This window comes from Pseudonaja textilis, chromosome 7 (genome assembly GCF_049901715.1).
Source record: "Pseudonaja textilis isolate UNSWEBS1 chromosome 7, rPseTex1.2, whole genome shotgun sequence".
In the NCBI taxonomy this organism is placed as follows: Eukaryota; Metazoa; Chordata; class Lepidosauria; order Squamata; family Elapidae; genus Pseudonaja; species Pseudonaja textilis.
Window position 1 is genome coordinate 4,642,802 of NC_141996.1, and position 18,764 is coordinate 4,661,565.

Here is an 18,764-nt window from a genome sequence, read left to right on the forward strand (position 1 = left end):
TATTTCTAGGTTGCTTCTCTCCTTGATTAATTTCCATCCATTGCTTCTTTGTCCTTCTTAAAAGCTTCCAGTGAGAGCCCCTGAAGTACTGGAAGACAGTTATCATGTCTCTCAATTCCCTCAGCCATCCACCACATGATTTAGCCTCCAGATCCTTCATTATCTAGAATTCTAGTGCTCATGTATGAACGCTTTCTAGGGCAGTGATGGCGAACCTTTTTGTTGGGTGTGCCGAAAGCGCAAGTGTGCCCGCACCCATAATGCGATGCTCCCTGCCTCGCTCCCTTACCTGCACTGTACATGCACATGCCTCCCAGCTGATTTTCAGCCTGTTTGAGGCCATTTTCGCCCTGCCGGAGACTCGAGGGAAGCCTCTGCAGGCTCAGGAGGCTGAAAAAAAGGCCCATTTCGGCACTTCCGGTATTTCCAGAAGGCCCGTTTTTCCGCCTCCTGAGGCTGCAGGGGCTTCCCCTGAGCCTTCGGGAAGGCGAAAATGGCCTCAAATGCGCCAAAAATCAGCTGGGAGGTGCGCACATGCACAGTGCAGGTAAGTTTGGCTGGGGCTCACGTGCCCGCACAAATGGCTCTGTGTGCTACCTGTGGCACATGTGCTATAGGTTTGCCATCACAGTTCTAGTGCCTCAGGATCTTTTTGGCATCGTGGTGACCAACATATGCAACATTCCAAGTGTAGCCTCACTAGTGCTTTTAGAGTTTTATCTTCTTTTACTGATAAATTGTGGCTGACAGGAGTGGTGTGGTGGCCTAAAGGTGGAGCTCTCGCCTCAGGAGGTGGTGAGTTCGATCCTAGGTAGAGGCAGACATTTCTCTCTCTGGGCACAGTTGAGAATATATCTGCTGAATATAACTCTGCACTGGCGACAGGAAGGGCATCTGGCCAGTAAACACTCAGCTCCATTCAGCTGCCCGGACTCCACTCCGCAAGGGTTTATGGGGTCATTAAAAGAAGATGGTGATAAAATGTGGGTGACACATTCAATAAATAAATATAAGTAAATATGGAATGATGACAATTCTACCCATAAAGGAGAATATTTGCAGCTTAGGGTTGAAATGAGGGGTCCTTGGTGCTCTCTGAGGTTGTTTTCTTGCAGACATTTCATCACCCAGCTAGGTAACAACATCAGTGCTAGAAAGAAGTGTGGTTTTTTTTTCTCAGTTTATATTCTAGTGGTTTGCCCTGTCAGTGTTAGTGGGGTGGCCTTAGAGATTCTTTAGTTGGGCTGTTGGCCCCTTTGGTAGTTTGTTGATTGGGGTATTGTTTACTTGATTATTGGTCCGATATTAATCTTAGAATAAATCTATGCTGATCTGGGTGCTGATTGTTGAGGTCATTTTATTCCCTTTTTGGCTATTTGATTATCTCTTTTGCGTAGTTTATAGATATTGTTAATGTCTACATGTCTGTTGATAGCTGATTAGTGAGAGTGGCTTCTAGCAATTCCCTGGCATTTGGTGGACCTGGCCTGGTCTAGGATTGTCACATTTTCGCCAATGACAATTGTAGTAAGACATGATATGGAGGACCCTGGAATTACAAGTCTATCATCTGCACCTCTATCACTGTCTGGTTTGGTTCTGCAACCCAACAAGACAGACACAGACTTCAGAGGATAATTAGGACTGCAGAAAAAGCAATTACTACCAACTTGCTTTCCATTGTGGACCTGTATATTGCATGAGTCAAAAAGAGGGCTGTGAAAATATTTACACATCCCGGACATAAACTATTTTAACTCCTTCCCTCAAAATGACACTATAGAGCACTGCACACCAGAACAATTAGACACAAGAACAGTTTTTTTCTTGAAAGCCATCACTCTGCTAAACAAACAATTCCCTCAACACTGTCCAACAGTTTACAAAGTCTGTACCACTATTACTATTAATCTTGTCATCACTCCTTATCGCCCATCCCCTCCCACTTGTGACTGTATGACTGTAACTTTGTCGCTCGTATCCTTATGATTTATATTGACTGTTTCCTAGTATGATTTGATTGCTTATTGTACCCTATGACTATCATTAAATGTTGTACCTTATGATTCTTGACGAATATATCTTTTATGTGTACTGAGAGTATTTGCACCAAGACAAATTCCTTGTGTGTCCAATCACACTTGGCCAATAAAGAATTCATTCATTCATTCATTCATTCATTCATTCATTCATTCTATCTATCTATCTATCTATCTATCTATCTATCTATCTATCTATCTATCTATCTATCTATCTATCTAATCTAATCTAATCTAATCTAATCTAATCTACAAAAACCTTATCCACCAGGCCAGACAGCTTCATGTTTGTATGAGATGCTAAACCACAGCATTTTAGCAGGCACTCCACCGGTGCCAGTAATAAAGAGACTTGGAACAAATACTATTTGGAATCTTGTGTAATTACAAAATCTGCTGATAGTTCAACTTTGTGATTGGGAGAACTTGACATTAGCTGCAGGCTTCAAGCACTTACAAAGTTTAATCAAATTTTTTATTTCATTTTGGAATGCTGTTACAGAGGAAACCTAATTTGCCGGGGCAGTGGAAAATTAAATCTATTTCAGGTGTTTGCGTGTTGGGTTTTCCCCAAATATGGGCACAGGATTAAAGACAAAATTATAATGGTCCACCATAATTGCCCAGGAAGACTTGTGTAAATTAGTGTCCTCTGTAAAGAAATACAGGTATTTCTCGATTCACAACCATTTGTTTAATGATCAAAGTTACAATGGCACGGATAAGAGGGATATAGGACTGTTTTTCAGAGTTACGCCCATTGCAGCAATCCCATGGTCATGTGATCAAAATTCAGATGCTTGGCTAGCTGACTCATATTTATGATGGTCGCAGAGTCCTGGATCCATGCGGTTCCCTTTTGTGACCTTCTGACAAGCAAAGTCAACGGGGAAGCCAGATTCACTTAACAACCGTGTGGCTAACTTAACAACTGCAGTGATTCACTTAACAGTGGCAAGGAAGGTAAAATGGGGCAACATCTGTCTCGCTTAACATCAGAAATTTTGGGCTCTGTTGTGGTCGTAACTCAAGGATTACCTGTAAGAATTAGCTCCTCTCTCTTAGTAGCTAAGCCCTGGGAAGTTCAGAGTTATTGGTAAAACCCGGAAGTAAGAAAACATGTCGGAGAAAATCAGACACTTCCACAATGCTGGAAAACTCCACAGATGTCCTCACCAGGTGTCAAGCTCAACCCGAGGGCATCTTTACCCTTTACCTTGTGAAAAACCTGCAATATATTTAAGTCCTGGAAAATCACCACTTAGAATGTGGAAATTCTACAGCCGTGAGGAAATTTCCAGAAGTAGTAACAATTCTGGGAGAACCTGTTTATTGAAGCAGTAAAGGCATCAGGTTAGAAACTGGGAGACAGTTGAGTTCTAGTTAGGGATGAAAACTGGCTGGGTGACTTTGAGTTCTAGCCTCGTAGTTATGGATGAAAACTGGCTGGGGGACTTTGAGTTCTAGTCTCGTCTTAGGCACGAAAGCCAGTTGGGTAACTCTGAGTCAATCAATAGGAGATGGTGAATTTTAGTTCTGCTTTTAAGCACAAAAGCAGATTGGGTGACTTTGGGCGAATCACTAGGAGACAGTGAGTTCTAGTTCTGCTTTAGGCATGAAAGCCAGGTGGGGGACTTTGGGCCAATCAACAGGTGATTGTGAGTTCTAGTCCTGCCTTAGGCACAAAAAACAGGTAGATAATTTTGGGCCAATCAACTGGTGATTGTGAGTTCTAGTCCTGTCTGAGGCATGAAAGCCGGTTGGATAACTTTGAATCAATCACCAGGAGATGGGGAGTTATAATCCTGCCTTAGACACCCAGCCAGCCAGCTGACCTTAGGCCAGTCACTATCTCAAAGCCCCAGGAAGAAAACAGTAACAAACCACTTCTGAAAAATCTTGCCAAGAAAATTGCAAGTTTTTGAGGTAGTCGCCACGTGGGTCAAATCTGACTTGAAGGCTGAGAAATCAAAATAAAGGAAGTGTGGTTTGGATTCTTCCGAATTAAGTAGGAGTTGAATAATGGAGAATGAGAATTCTTACACCTGGATTGCAGTGTTTGCTTGAAGTCCTTCAACATGACACCACATGCAAGGGAAAAGAAAGAGATAGAGAGATAGAGACACAGAGAGAGAGAAAGAGGGAGGGAGGGAGAGAGAGAGAGAGAGAGAGAGAGAGAGAGAGGTGTGAAGCCTGGGCTGTCCATCAGTCCTCAGATGGAGAGTCAACAGCTCCCAGGTCTGGAGGTGGCTGATGAGGAAGAGGAGGAACAATTGGGCCCAGTATCTGACGTGTGGATGCACAGAAGGCAGAGGAGAGGAGAGCAGTGGAAATCTATGGGCCGGTCCTTGGGACAGAAGAGCCACCACTACTAGCAAAACCCCACCCTAACTCTGGGGATAAAAGGCTGGGAGCAGAGATGAATAGATGTGGCAGACAACTATTCATCTTCTGGCTGTCCAGACTCGTTAACCTGCAGTGAGAGAGAAACATTTTGCTGGGGCTGCCGGCGCTTCTAATTAAAGGAATCTTTGAGTTCACTTCAGAGGATTTGTTGTGTTTGGGGAACTGGGTGAGAACAATAGCCTGGCGGTGTCGCCATAGTGGAAAGCAGCAATTCCATTAAGTAGAAAAAGATTTCAAAAGTGGCCTTCTGAACTTCTTATCTGTGCAGGTAGCATAAGTTGAAGAGTTGCGGACTTCAACTCCCAGAATTCCCCAGCCAGCTAAATGAAAATCACCATCACCTTCACGGTTTGGTGGATATTTCGCCTATTGCTGCCAAAACTGAAGAACTCAAACAAGAACCTTTTTTGCAGCTCCTGTGGAAAGTTACCTGCTGAGGTACGAAGAGAAGTTGCCTTGATGGACAAGGAAGCCAACGTTTTGGAGATTGGACTGACATTTGGCAGAAATGGTGTAGGGCGGGGGGTTGGACTAGATGACCTACAAGGTCCCTTCCAACTCTGTTAATCTAATCTAATCTAATCTAATTTTGCCCTTCAAACAGATCGGCAAGAGTCTGGTCTTATAGCTTAGTTTCCTCTGAAGATGATAAACAGCCATTTGTCTTTTAAAACCAGGCAGATAATAGAGAAATATCCTGCTCTGTGTTTATACAGGTAGTCCTCAATTTATGACAAGTGAGCCCAAAATTTATGTTGTTAAGTGTGAGGCATTTGTTAATGGAGTTTCGTCCCGTTCTACGACTTTTCTTGCTGCATTCGTTTACTGAATGGTTGTAGTTGTTAAATTAGCCACCCGGTTGTTAAGTAAATCTGGCTTTGCCCCTAGATTTTGCTTGTCGAAAGGTCGCAAAAACGGATTCCTGTGACCCCAGGATACTGCAATGGTCATAAATGTGAGTCAGTTGTCAAGCGAATGTAAATCACATGACCCTGGGGAAGAGGCAATGGTCATTAAGTGTGAAAAACGGTCATATGTTTTTTTTTCCAGTGCCATCGTAACTTTGAACAGTCACTAAACAAAGCGAGTCACGAACTATCTGTATTCTATACATGAGAAGGGATCAAACCCCAGCGGTTATCATGCCCTGCTCAGTTCAAGTCATTTTTATTTTTTAAAAAATATGGTTTTAATCTCTGAAAGAAGTCCGTTCTCTTGAGTTAAGGCTGTTCCCTCCCCGCAGTCCTCCGTTTCCAATGGGGAAACTGATGCAATGAAGTTAAAACAAGGCTGTTGTCATGAGAGAAATGAAAGTCTCTGAGGAAATGTTTGCATTTCTTCTGAGTAAAAACATTGCTAGACAGGCAATCCTCGACTTACGACCACAGTGGAGCTCAAAATTTTGCTGAGCGAGGCAGCTGTTAAGCAAGTTCTGCCCCATTTTACGACCTTTCTCGCTACCATTAAGCGAAACCGCTGCCGTTGTGAAGTTAAGTCACATGGTTGTTAAGTGAATCTGGCTTCCCCATGGACTCTGCAGATTAACAGGTCACAAAACGGGACCCTGGGATGTGTTATAAAGACACGCCTTCCAAATTTTTACCACATGACCATGGGAATGCTGCAAGTCACGTGAAAAACCATCATAAGCCACTTTTTTCAGTGCCGTTTTAACTTTGGTCACTAAATGAATTGTTGTAAGTCGGGGACTGTACTGTATGAATATATTTCTCTCTCTTCCCCAGAGTAGGAATGGATATTTTCATTCCAGCCTCAGACAAAACCTATAATGAGAAATACAATCAATTATTTCCTTGTCTTTCCTTGGCGTCTAAATCTTCGTTTTTCCACACGGATGTGGGAAAAAGTGACATTTGGACAGGATGAGCTCTCTGCTTCCAATCAAGAGTACAGACTATTTTGAATTCAAAAACAGGCTGTTCCAATCTTATCAGAAGTATTTCAAATGGTCTCCATCACCACTTATCATTGGAGATGGAAAAAAACCCTTAGCATGGAATGACCATTGTGCTTCAATGCTGTTCTTTCACTTCAATAGCACTAGCGATAGCACTTAGACTTATATACCGCTTCCCAGAGCTTTAACACCCTCTCTAGGCGGTTTACAGAGTCAGCCTATTGCCCTCATCAATCTGGATCCTCATTTTACCGACCTCAGAAGGATGGAAGGCTGAGTCAACCTTGAGGCCAGTTGAGATTTAACTTCTGGCAGTCGGCAGAGTCAGATTACAATACTCTATTCTAACCACTGTGCCACCACAGCTCCTTCCTTCCGTCCTCCCTCCTTCGCAATAGCATTTAGACAACAAATTTCTATGGAGCAAAGACCCCTACGCAATTCGCACATAAAAAAAATCCATCACATTCCTGTTTCTAGTTTTAGCAAATTCTAGGTTAGTCTTTTTAGTACAAAAAACCCCTAGGCCTCCTCCGGTTAGAACCATGCTTTGGATTAGCCCAGTAATGGCAAATCTTTGTGTTGTGGTGTGCCGAAAGCGCGTGCATGCTGGCACCCACAATGCAATGCGCTCTGCCCCCCCTGCGCATGCATGTGGAATACCCCCGACCTGCCATCTTAACTGCACTGCGCATGCATATGCCTCCCAGATGATTTTCAGCCAATTTGAGGCCATTATCGCCCTCCTGAAGGCTTGAGGGAAGCCTCTGTAGCCTCAGGAGGCCGAAAAACAGGCCTTCCGGACATACTGGAGGTGCCCGTTTTCAGCCTCTGGAGGTTCCTCAAGGGAACCCTCAGGAGGCTGAAAACAGGCCCATTTCAGCATTTCCGGTATGTCCAGAAGGCCCGTTTTTCGGCTTCCTGAGGCTGCAGAAGCTTCCCTTGAGCCTCCAGGAGAGCGAAAATGGCCTCAAACGGCCCGAAAATTAGCTGGGAGGTGCGCACATGCGCAGTGCAGGTACGTTTGGCTGGGCCACCACAAATGGCTCTGCGTGCCACCTGTGGCACACGTGCCACAGGTTCACCATCACGGGATTAGCTCATGGTGGGCGAAGTCAGCTCCAGGCTGTAAGCTTGCGACACAGCGCCAAACGTGTGAATCATTGATAGAAAACCGGCTCCAGGTCTATTTGTAGCGAATGAGCCGAATAATCTTATTATTCATGAAATCTGTCGTGTGCGGGTGAGTGGCGTCCACGCAAAACCCATCGCTCATGGCGATTTTCAGCACTTCCTCCACGAAGACCTGGAAACTGTTAATCTGCTTCTTGCTGGGAAGGACCCACAACCTCTTTAAGTTCTGCCTGGTGTATTCCTCTTCGGGTAGACCTTCCACGCTGGCTACCCAATCCAAGGTGACATGGTAGGGGTCTTCTAAATAAGTAGAAATGGAGGACAGGTTGCCATTGAAACAGTAGTAAAGTTTGGAGCCTAGGAGTTTGAGGAACAAACTGGAAGTGCTGAAGATATGGGCGCTGAACACTTCCATGTTAGAAGAGGACAAGCTGTAGATCTGAGGAGCTTCCCGGACGGTGAAATGAACCGTTTGGGTCCTTTGGTCCAAAGTGATGTTGAGCATTGCGTTCTTCTCAGCTTTAGAGAGCTCCACTTCCTTCTCCAGGAGAGCCTCAATGAGGGGTTGGACCTGGTAAAAGTCTGCTTCTCGCCGAAGCAGGCCCATTTCTTGGAAGTCCTCGGGCAGGTCCAGGTGAGACGTTCTCAAGAAGTTGAGGATGTAGCGGAAAACTTTGCCGTCGCGGTCAATGAAGCAGTGGCCTTGGCTGTCTCTTTTGGTCGGCATCTTCCCACTAAACATGGCGCCCAGCATGGAGTCTGGGAAGCTGGTCAGAGTGGAGAGGGACGTGGTGTATAATTTCCCGCCAACGTTCAGCGTTATGGGCTCCGACATGGCTGGAAACGGAGCGGATCTGGGAGAAGGAAGGAAGGAAGCAAAGGGAAAGGAAAGGAGGAGGGAAAGAAGGAAAGCAAGCAAGGAAAAGAAAAAGAAAACAAAAGAAGGAAGGAAGGAAGGAAGAAGAAAGAAAGAAAGAAAGAAAGAAAGAAAGAAAGAAAGAAAGAAAGAAAGAAAGAAAGAAAGAAAGAAAGAAAGAAAGAAAGAAAGAAAGAAAAAAGAGGGAGGGAGGAGGAAAGGAAGGAAAGCAAGCAAGCAAGAAAAAGAGGAAGAAGGAAGGAAAAGAAAGAAAAGGAAGGAGGGAGAAAAGACAAGCAAGAAAGAAAAGAGAAGAGAAAGGAAGAAAGGAAGAGATGGAGGGACGGAGGAAAAGAAGGAAGGCAAACAAGAAAGAAAAAAGAAAAAGAAAGAAAGAAGGAGGAGAGAGGGAGGAAAAGAAGGCAAGCAAGCAAGCAGGAAAGAAAAAGAGAGGAAATAAAGAAGGAGAGAGGGAGGGAGGGAAGAAAGGAAAGAAAGAAAAAGAGAAAAGAAAGAAAGAAGAAAGAAGAAAGAAAAGGAAAGAAAGAACAAAAGAAAGAAAAAGTCCAAATTATATTAATTCAATTTGAAGGGAGAGAAACACCCTGAATGCATTCCAGGTAGTCCTTGACTTACAACAACATTGGGACTGAAAATTTCTGTTGTTAATGCAAAGTGGTTGTTAATTGAGTCATGTCAATTTGGACACACCCCACAATCACATGTTCACAATTCAGGGGCGTGGCAACTTTCCCAAGTCACAAAATCGCTATTTGGGAATCCTCCCAGGTGGCTTCCCATAGCAAAGTCACTGGGAAGAGGGGAGCCACACTCGCTTAACAACGGTGTTCCTAACTTAACAACTGCAATTATTCACTTAACAACTGTGGCAAGGAAGGTTGTAAAATGGGACCAAAGTCACTAAACCTTTGCCCTGCCTAGCAACTGAAATTCTTGTCCCAATAATTATTATAAGTCATGTACTACTTGCAATCCATCTATATAAAAGCGAAATACCACTCGCGCATCATCACGAAATCTCCAGAACCGTAAAGCATACAAACTTGAAAATTGGCCCATAGGTTCCTCTTGGCTTCTAGGTGCTCACTAAGAAAGGATTTTTTGAAATGACCATCAGAGCATTTAGAGTACTTCCTATATTATTATTAACATGCTCTGATGCTAAGGAGTTCAACTCCCCCTCCCCACCTGAAAAGAAATCTCTTCCAAATGCAAAACACAAGCAGAGGAGAGGAGTTTCAGTTTTCGTTTCACAGCACCAAGCAGCTTTGTTACAGAACAGTTGAGCTAAGCCACGCCCAGGCTCCTTGCTGTCTCTTCCTTGCTCACACAGCAAATACTGTTTCAGTTTCCAAACAGGCCTCAACTCTCTCACTCACTGACAGGACGCTAGCCAGATGAATACCGATGGTTGCTGGTAGGCAGAGGCAGAATTTTTCTTTCCTCATTTTCCTCCCCCCAAAACTAAGCCCGACCACATAGTTTCGTAGCAAAGCACGGGTATCGAGCTAGTTAAGTATGTTCGTGAATTGCCACTTTGCAAATTCCACGCAGTTGTGCTGCTGCTCAAGACTCTTATACAGATAGTCCCCAATGTACGACAAGGTATGTTGCAAAGTGAGAAATTTGTCAAGTGAGTCTTGCCCCAATGTACGACCTCCCTGGCCATGTCTGTTTTAAGTGAATCCCTGCAGTTCTTGCATTAGGAAGACGGTTGTTAAATGAATCTCGTTTCCCTCTGGACTTTGCTTGTCAGAAGGTTGCAAAAGGGGACCCGACGGCCATCATAAATGTGAATCTGTTGTCAAGCATCCAAATTTAGGTCACATGACTGGGGGGGGGGGGATGGAACGCTGCAATGGTTGTAAGTGTGAAAAACGGTTGTAAGCAGGAGTGGTATTCAGGAGGTTCTGACCGGTTCTAGAAAACCGGTACTGGAAATTTTGAGTAGCTCGGAGAACCAGCAAATGCCACCTCTGACTGGCCCCGCCCCCCTCTATACCCTGCCTCTTTGGTTGCCCTGCACAGGAGAACGGAGCTGCAAAGCAGGTTAGTGGGGTGTGGAGGGAAGGGAGATTAGTATCCTTCCCTTGCCACACCCACCAAGCCACGCCCACAGAACTGGTAGTAAATATTTTTGAATCCCACCACTGATTGACCTTCCCAAACGGGAAACCCTAGATGACCAGCGAAGTCCAGACTCTGATCAGGGCCCATGAACCTGGCTTTCAGAGCAGGTGACATCTCACAGTACAGCACTGCCAGAGCTGAGCTGAGAAGGGGGAACCAAACATGCTAAGGAGATGTATAGGAGGAAGGTGGAGGGCCACTTTACTGACAGTGACCCACGGCCGATGTGGAGGGGGATACAGGCCCTGACCAACTATAAAGGCCAGAGCCCAACAAACAGCGAGAGCAGCAGCACTCAGGCAGAGGAGCTAAACATCCTTTTTTGCACACTTCGAGACCACCAAGAACCTGGACGTATTGTCTCACGAGGACCACGACGCTGCACCTGTTTCTCTTCAGGTGCATGAGGTGAGAAAAACACGGAGAGCATTAAATCCCAGGAAAGCTGCTGGGCCTGATGGCATTCCTGGTGCCGTAGTTAAAAGCGTGTGCTGACCAGTTGGCAGAAATACTTACAGAGCTGTTCAATCTATCTTTTTAACACATGCCATCATCCCACAAGGCCTGAAGGCTGCAACCATCATCCCCGTTCCCCACCACCAAAAAACAACTATAAACACCCCCAATGACTATAGGCCCATAGCGTTAACAAGCTCCATTAGGAAGGTTTTTGAGCAACTAGTTTCACAGCACATCAGAGACTGCCTCCCGCCCTCCTTCGATCAACATCAGTTTGCTTATGGAGCAACGCGATCTACAGAGGATGCTGTGGCCATCACACTTCATACAGTGCTGAGTCATCTGGAGAACAAACAGAGCTATGTGAGGATGCTCTTTGTGGGACTACAGCTCTGCGTTTAACACTATCATCCCAGATATGCTAGTAACCGAACTGTATAATCGGCAGGTCCCCACCCCCACATGTTGCTGGATTAAGAACTTTTTGACAAACAGACCACAGTCTGTTAGACTTGGTCCCCACCTTTCTTCCACTATTACATTCAGTACTGGTTCCCCCCAGGGTTGTGTCATGAGCCCCCTGCTATATGCCTTGTATATCTTTGATTGCTCACCAAGCCACGCAACAAACACCATCATAAAGTTTGCAGACGACACGGCTGTGATTGGTCTCATCTCCGGAGAGGATGAGACGGCATATAGGGCAGAAGTAGAGAACCTGTCTGTCTGGTGTTCACAGAACCAATCTGTCACTGAATGTCCATAAAACCAAAGAACTGATAATGGACTTCAGGAGACATGGACAGGACCACGCCCCACTCATCATCAACGGAGAACGGGTGGAAACTGTCCCTACGATCAGATTTCTTGGCATCCGTATTTCAGCTGATATCTCCTGGTCCCCTAACACCAAGGCCATAGTGAAGAAGACTCAGCCGCGGCTGCACTTCCTGTGGGTTTTCAGGAAGAACAATCTGGATACGAAGCTGTTGCTGGCTTTCTATAAAACCTCTGTGGAGAGCACTCTGACATATTGTCTGCGTGTGTGGTATGCAGGCTCCACAGCTGAGGATAGGAAAACTGTACAGAGGGTGATAAACACAGCTCAAAAGATCATTAGTTGCCCTCTGCCCTCCCTGGAAGACTTAGCCAGGTCCTGCTGCCAAAGCAGAATCAAGGCCATTATAGACACCCTGGCAATTATCTTTTTGACCTGCTGTGGTCTGGACGGCGTTTTAGGTCAATAAAATCCCACACCACTAGACTAACAAATAGTTTCTTTCCCTGGGCCATCCGAACCGCAAATAAGCACGAAGTCTCTACCTCATTAGGATGTGAAAAGATGTGAAATCTCAATACCCCATTCAGATGTATAATAACATATTACAGTACAATCCATCTCTTGTGCATTATACTCGGCTAAGCATTACAGTCAGTGATGGATGCATATTTTGTGTATATTCGTAGATATTGTACTCTCAAATTGCAAATGGAGATGTGGGTACTCTATTTTTCTTATCTTCATTTTTAAGTGCTTTGGTTTTATTGTATTGGGGTGCATCCACAGTTTCGTTGTACTTGTACAATGACAATAAAGTTCTTCTAATTCTAATTCTAAAGCCACTTTTTTCAGTGCTTTTGCCACTTTGAATGGCCCCTAAGTGAACTGTTGTAAGTCGAGGACTACCTGCAGTTATATATTAATCCGATCATTAAAACCTGCTAGAGATGCCCGGTCACAAACCACACCTTTGCCACTGATTTTTCTATGCGGCAAGCTGAGGCTTTGTTGTGTGTTTTTTCTCTGCAATTGTCCCAGTTGTGCGATTCCTCCTGGTTATCTTACGGCTGGCGACAAGCTGCTGTGACAGACGGTCAAAATATTCTTCTTCCAGAGGCTTTTAATTGAATTTTGGCTGATGATGCTATTTTTGCCGTCCTGCTTTTAAGAGGCTGCGGGCCGATCGAATCCTGCTCTGTACCCTTGAACTGCGGTCATTATATCTATATATTATTTTTTAAAATGTATTCCAGCATAACTCTGGAATGCCTTGAACAATTTCAATCAAACTTGGTACACAGATGGCTTAACCTCTGGAAACAGATATTGTGGGGATAAGACACCCCTAACACCCCTCGGGGTGTATGTTCTGTTAAGATGCAACCTGTTGGGCCTTAAAATGGCTTCTACCGTACTGCCGTAAAATGGCTTCTACTGCACAGCCCTGTGGTATTGCCATGGTAACGGCTTCACAGTACTCCACAAGAGGGCTCTCTCTAGTAAGGAGGAAAATCCAACGTAAGAAATGACATTTGTTCCGGGTTGCCGAATTCAGGGTTTTTCCTGTCTCATATAGGATTAGGATAAATACCTGGGCAACGCTAGGTTACAGGCGAGTTCATAATAACTGCTTGAATAATATTATGGCGTATGGAAATAGGCGAACATCCATCTGTTCTGAATTTTGGATCTGGGCTGACAGTCTCTGCTCTGAAGCATGGACTTCCTTTTGTTCCTTCCCACCCGTTTTTTTAAATGGGTGTTTTTTTCCCCAACCCTCACTGCCTTTACTCCTCAATCTGGGGTTAAAAATTTATCAGTTTAAACATCAGGCACTTCAAAGAGAAGCTAAGGGCCAAAGTCTTCTTTGTTTTTTAGAAAGAAAATGCAGAGTCTAAAAATAAGTTTGCGTGTGTGTCTCCAATACAGGTGACTGCTAAAGTAGAGAGGAAGAGATATATTATGCAGTGGATATATTTATATTTCCAAGAATATAGAACAACCATGCAGACAGTCCTCGACTTACTACAGTTTTGTTTAGTGACCGTTCGAAGTTACAAACGGCATTGAAAAAAGTGACAACCATTTTTCACACAACTGTGTGATCCCCAATGGTCGTGTAACCAAAATTCGGCTGTGTTGTAGCCTGCCAGTGGCCAACAGAGCTGGCGGCAGATTCGGACAGTGAGGAGGTTGGGGAGGAACATAGGCCAGTCCTGGAGTCTGGGGAAGGCTCTGACGAGGGCTCTGCGTTGGAGACAGAGATGGGGCCAGGGCCATCTGGCAGATATCAGCTGCCTTTGGTGTCGGAGATCAGTGGGGCAGAAGAACAGCTGGAGCCTGTTTCCAGTGTGCGCATGCACAGAGCTGCCAGGAGAAGGGAACAGTTAAGGAACAAGGGTTGATTTGGGAGTAAAGGCACTGTTGTGGTTAGCTGGCAGCAGGTGCGGACGGCTGAGGAAAGCGAGGACTCAGATGAAGGGCCAGGACAATTAAGGAGTGGACTGTTGCCTTCAGAGATTGTGGGGACTGGCAGCAGTGATGAGGTTGTTCCTGAGGAGGAAGAAGGCGGAGCCTCCTCGCTGACGGACCGTAGATCGCAACTCTTTGTGGCTATGGTCCGTGCTCTTTCGTTGGAGAGCCCCAATCATTACGATTAAGGGCTGAAGCTGCCTTGGAGGGGCGGCAAAGTAAGGGGAAGCCTCAAGCCAGGTTGAGGGGAGCTGCATCTCTCCCCCTGGGCTTGGTCTTTTTCCCCCCGAAGACGACTGCAGCGGTGGTTTAAAATGGCCACGCCGAAGAGGAGGACTCAGCTGGATTAAGATTTGTGCAGGAGAGAAGAAAGAGGTGGATAACATTGGAACCGGGACAACTGGGCAATACAACGAAACAAAAGTATGTGTCTCCTCACATATTTATGTGAGCACATAAATTTACAGCACATACTTATGTGTCAAGGTGCTCTGTAACCTTAAATTCAAACTAAATCGTTATTGATGCTTCCTCTGAAGTCCCACCATAATAAACCCGTGCAGCTCTTCAGGGGTTTTATTCAGGGGTGGGCTTCAAAAATTTCAGCAACCGGTTCTCTGCCCGGTTGCTGGGTGGGCGTGGACATGGTGGGTGTGGCCTAGTCAGCCTCCTGCACCATGGGGGGCCATTTTCACCATTCCCGGGCTCCAGAGGCTTTCTTCGAGCCTCTGGGAGGGCAAAAACGGCCTCCCTGGAAGCCAGAAACGGGCCCATTTCCGGTCTTTCCGAACTTCTGGGAGGCCCGTTTTTCCATCTTCCTCAAGCCTGCACAAGGACCCTGTACTTACCTGGCATCCAAAATGGGCCACATGGGGACTCCTGGGAGCGGTGGGGGGTGGGCAGCCAGGGGTGGGGATTTACCGGTTCACCAAACTGGCTCTTAAAAATGATAAAATTAGCTACCAGTTCGTTTGAACCGGGGCGAACCGGTAGCAGCCCAGCTCTGGTTTTATTGCATGTAACATCCCACAGGTCTTACCAAACGGTCGTCTTTCAAAGGATCAGGGTTTGTATAAAAGTTGTGCCAAACTGCTTAAATTGGACCATCATCTGGATTTCCAGGAACCTGCAAAAGTGAGAGAAAACAGGCAGTATCCTGTCTGAAAACAGGATTATTATTCTTAAAGCATGACCACTGCTAGCTGGAAGACTGGTAATTATATTTCATTTATTGAGCATCAGGTAAGGTAAGGCTAGCTGTTTCCTTCCGACCTTTGTTCCTAATGGGGAACCCTTCCAGACTTCTGGACTTTGACTCCAGAATTCCTTGGGCATTGCAGAGGATTCTGGAAGTTGAAGTCCACACATCCGGGTTGCCAGTTAAGCAAACAACACTTTAAACCAGATAGTGTTTTCTCAACTTTAGTAACCTTAAGCTATATGGACTTTTGACTCCCAGAATTCCTTGGGCATTGCAGAGGATTCTGGAAGCTGAAGGCCATCCATCTGGGTTTTCCAGTAAAGTAAACAACACTTTACACCAGATAGTGTTTCTCAACTTTAGTAACCTTAAGCTGTGTGGATTTCAACTCCCAGAATTCCACACAGTTTAAAATTGCCAATTGGGATGGGATGGAATAGAATAGAATAGAATAGAATAGAATAGAATAGAATAGAATAGAATAGAAAATGGAATGGAATGGAATGGAACAGAGAATGGAATGGAACAGAGAATAGAATGGAATAGAGAATAGAATAGAGGAGAGGAGAGGAGAGGAGAGGAGAGGAGAGAAGAGAAGAGAAGAGAAGAGAAGAGAAGAGAAGAGAAGAGAATATGGAATGGAATGGAATAGAAATAGAAATAGAAATAGAATTCTTTATTGGCCAAGTGTGATTGGACACACAAGAAATTTGTCTTGGTGCAAATACTCTCAGTGTACATAAAAGAAAAGATACATTCATCCAGAGTCAAGAATCATAAGGTACAACACCTACAACTTCCTCATATTAGGAAACAGTCAACATAAATAGTAAGGATACAAACAAGGTTACAGTCACACAGCCATGAGTGGGAGGGGATGGGAGGATTAATAGTAATAGTAATGCAGACTTTGTAAATAGTTGGACAGTGTTGTGGGAATTATTTGTTTAGCAGAGCAATGGCATTCGGGGGAAAACTGTCTTTGTGTCTAGTTGTTCTGCGTGCAGTGCTCTATAGTCGTTTTGAAGGAAGGAGTTGAAACAGTTTATGTCCAGGATGTGAGGAGTCTGTAGATATTTTCAGAAGCCTCTTTTTGACTCATGTAGCATACAGGTCCTTGACTGAGGGCAAGTTGGTAGCCATTGTTTTTTCTGCAGTCCTAATTATCCTCTGGAGCCTGTATCTGTCCTCTTGGGTTGCAGAACCAAACCAGACAGCTATTGAGGTGCAGATGATAGACTCAATAATTCCCCTGTAGCAGCGGTCACCACTGGTGGGCCATGAAAATTTTCTGGTGGGCCGCAGAGAAATCTCACCCCAGAGCACCCCCACAAAGCAATTAATCCAGGCTGTGCAGAAACACAAGGCTGCGCAGCCCACATGGCCCGCGGGAACCCTCCCCGCCCACTCACTCCTTACCTGGCAAACTTGCCTGCTAAATTGCTATTTTTCCTTTTTCCGACCATCATCTGTTCTGCTGTGCTGGGAGATTTAGATAAGCTAGGAAGCAGGAAATGGTTGGATTTCTTGCTTTCTAGCTAGTCTTCAGATCTTCGGCTCTGCTTTTAAGCACAGCCGAACCACCCTTAGGACTGAAGCTTCTATTATTCAGTTCAGATTCATGACAAGAAAATTTTAAGTGACAGACTCAGGTAGCCGATGGCAGATAGATAGATCCCTGAATGATTCTGTGAGCAACTCAATCTGCCTGTCTGCTTTGCCTGATTTGGGGTAAAAGTTGCTCTTTTTTATAAAAAATTCAATATGTATATAAATATTTATAATGTTTACCTACAAGCCATGCCTAGCCAGTCACATGACCACCAAGCCACACCCACAAATTAGACCACGCCCACAGAACCAGTTAGTGGTCCCTGGGATTTAAAATTATAAATTTGGTGGTCCCTGAGGTCCAAAAAGTTGCCGACCCCTGCTCTGTAGAACTGCCTCAGCAGCTCCTTATGCAGTTTGAGTTTAAATGCAGTTTGAGTTTAAATGCAGTTTTGAGTTTAAATGCAGTTTTGAGTTTAAATGCAGTTTGAGTTTAAATGCAGTTTGAGTTTAAATGCAGTTTGAGTTTAAATGGGGGGTAAATGCAGATTATTTCTCCAAATAATCTGCATTTACACACACACACACACACACACACACCCCAGAGAGGAAGCAAGCAGGGGGAAAAAAAGCATCCTGCAATGAAGGGCAATGGGAGTGGATGATGGGCACTGTTACCCCACGGATTTGGATGGCATGTTTTGTTTTTTAGCCTTGTCTCCTTTGCGTGTTTGTTTTTATTTTCCCTGCCTTGCATCCACCAAACTTGGGAGGGGTAGTAAAATAAACTCCCAGGAAAAAAGGAAGAAGAGGAGACCCCGGAAAGCCATCCTGCCAGGGCCCACCTGGTGCTGAGTCAGCCTCCCATTCATTTGGAAGTCCTCCCCCCGCCCCCCGGCTCCACCGGCTCCGCGGCAGCACCTACCTTGTCTCCCCCGCAGTCGGTCCATCCGCCGTCGCTCCGGCTCAAGGAGGGAAGAGAGAGACCGCCGTGGGAAAAGGTGAAGGAGCCCGCTTTGGAAAGAAGAGAGGGTGGGGGGAGAGGGAGGAGGAGGAGGAGGAGGAGGAGGAGGGAAGAGCCGGCCCGGCGCAAGGCTTCTTGGGAAATGGAGTTCTCCGGCACTTCTCCGGCCAGCCCAAATCTTGGGGGCACGTTGGGAGGAGGGGAGAGGGAAAGCGCGCGAGCGGTCAGCTGGTGCTAAAGGAGACGCGAGCCTGGAACTGGAATGGGGGGGGGGAGAGAGAGAGAAAGGGGGGGGAGAGAGAAACAGAGAGGGAGGGAGAGACTGAGAGGGAGGGAGAGAGAGTGGAGGATGAGTAGATAGATATTGAGTGGAGAGAAAGACGGATGGGGTCACCTGGGGAAAGGATAGATTTTGAGGGAGGGAAAAAGACGGGTAGATCGATAATAGATAAAAGGTACACCGCCTTAAGTCACTTTTTGTGAGGTGGACTGCTACGAAAATTAGGTAGGTAGGTAGGTAGATAATGAGAGCAGACAGATAAGAGAGAGAGGAAAAAGAGGAGTAATGGTAGAGATAGATAGATAGAGAGAGAGAGAGAGAGATAATGAGAGTAGACAGATAAGAAAGAGGAAAGAGGAGTAATGATAGATAGATGGATAGAGATAGATAGATAGATAGATAGATAGATAGATAGATAGATAGATAGACAGACAGACAGACAGACAGACAGACAGACAGACAGACAGACAGATAATGAGAGTCCACAGATAAGGGAGAGGAAAAAGAGGAGTAATGACAGTGATAGAGAGTTATAATGAAAGAAGATAGAAA

At 45.3% G+C, this 18,764-nt stretch overlaps 1 protein-coding gene and 1 long non-coding RNA gene across 2 annotated transcripts in view; both read right to left on the reverse strand.

Moving 5' to 3' along the window:
• Nucleotides 1-1,664, reverse strand: part of LOC148125228 (uncharacterized) — a 35,142-nt gene extending 33,478 nt beyond the window's left edge. The window contains exon 1 of the long non-coding RNA XR_015744236.1: nt 1,577-1,664. This is a non-coding gene — a long non-coding RNA (uncharacterized LOC148125228). The remainder of the gene's footprint in view (nt 1-1,576) is intronic.
• Nucleotides 1,665-2,492: 828 nt separating this feature from the next.
• On the reverse strand, nt 2,493-18,111 carry KCTD21 (potassium channel tetramerization domain containing 21). Its single transcript, XM_026706907.2, has 3 exons — nt 17,894-18,111; nt 15,256-15,342; nt 2,493-8,351 (listed from the first exon to the last, which is right to left on the reverse strand). Exon 3 carries the CDS (start codon nt 8,330-8,332, stop codon nt 7,550-7,552), a length of 783 nt encoding a protein of 260 aa, XP_026562692.2. The 5' UTR covers nt 8,333-8,351; nt 15,256-15,342; nt 17,894-18,111; the 3' UTR covers nt 2,493-7,549.
• Between the last annotated feature and the right edge of the window lie 653 nt (nt 18,112-18,764).

Bases quoted from the DNA above. Each gene is read 5' to 3' on its own strand.
- KCTD21 (XM_026706907.2), bottom strand. From the start codon at position 8,332: ATGTCGGAGCCCATAACGCTGAACGTTGGCGGGAAATTATACACCACG.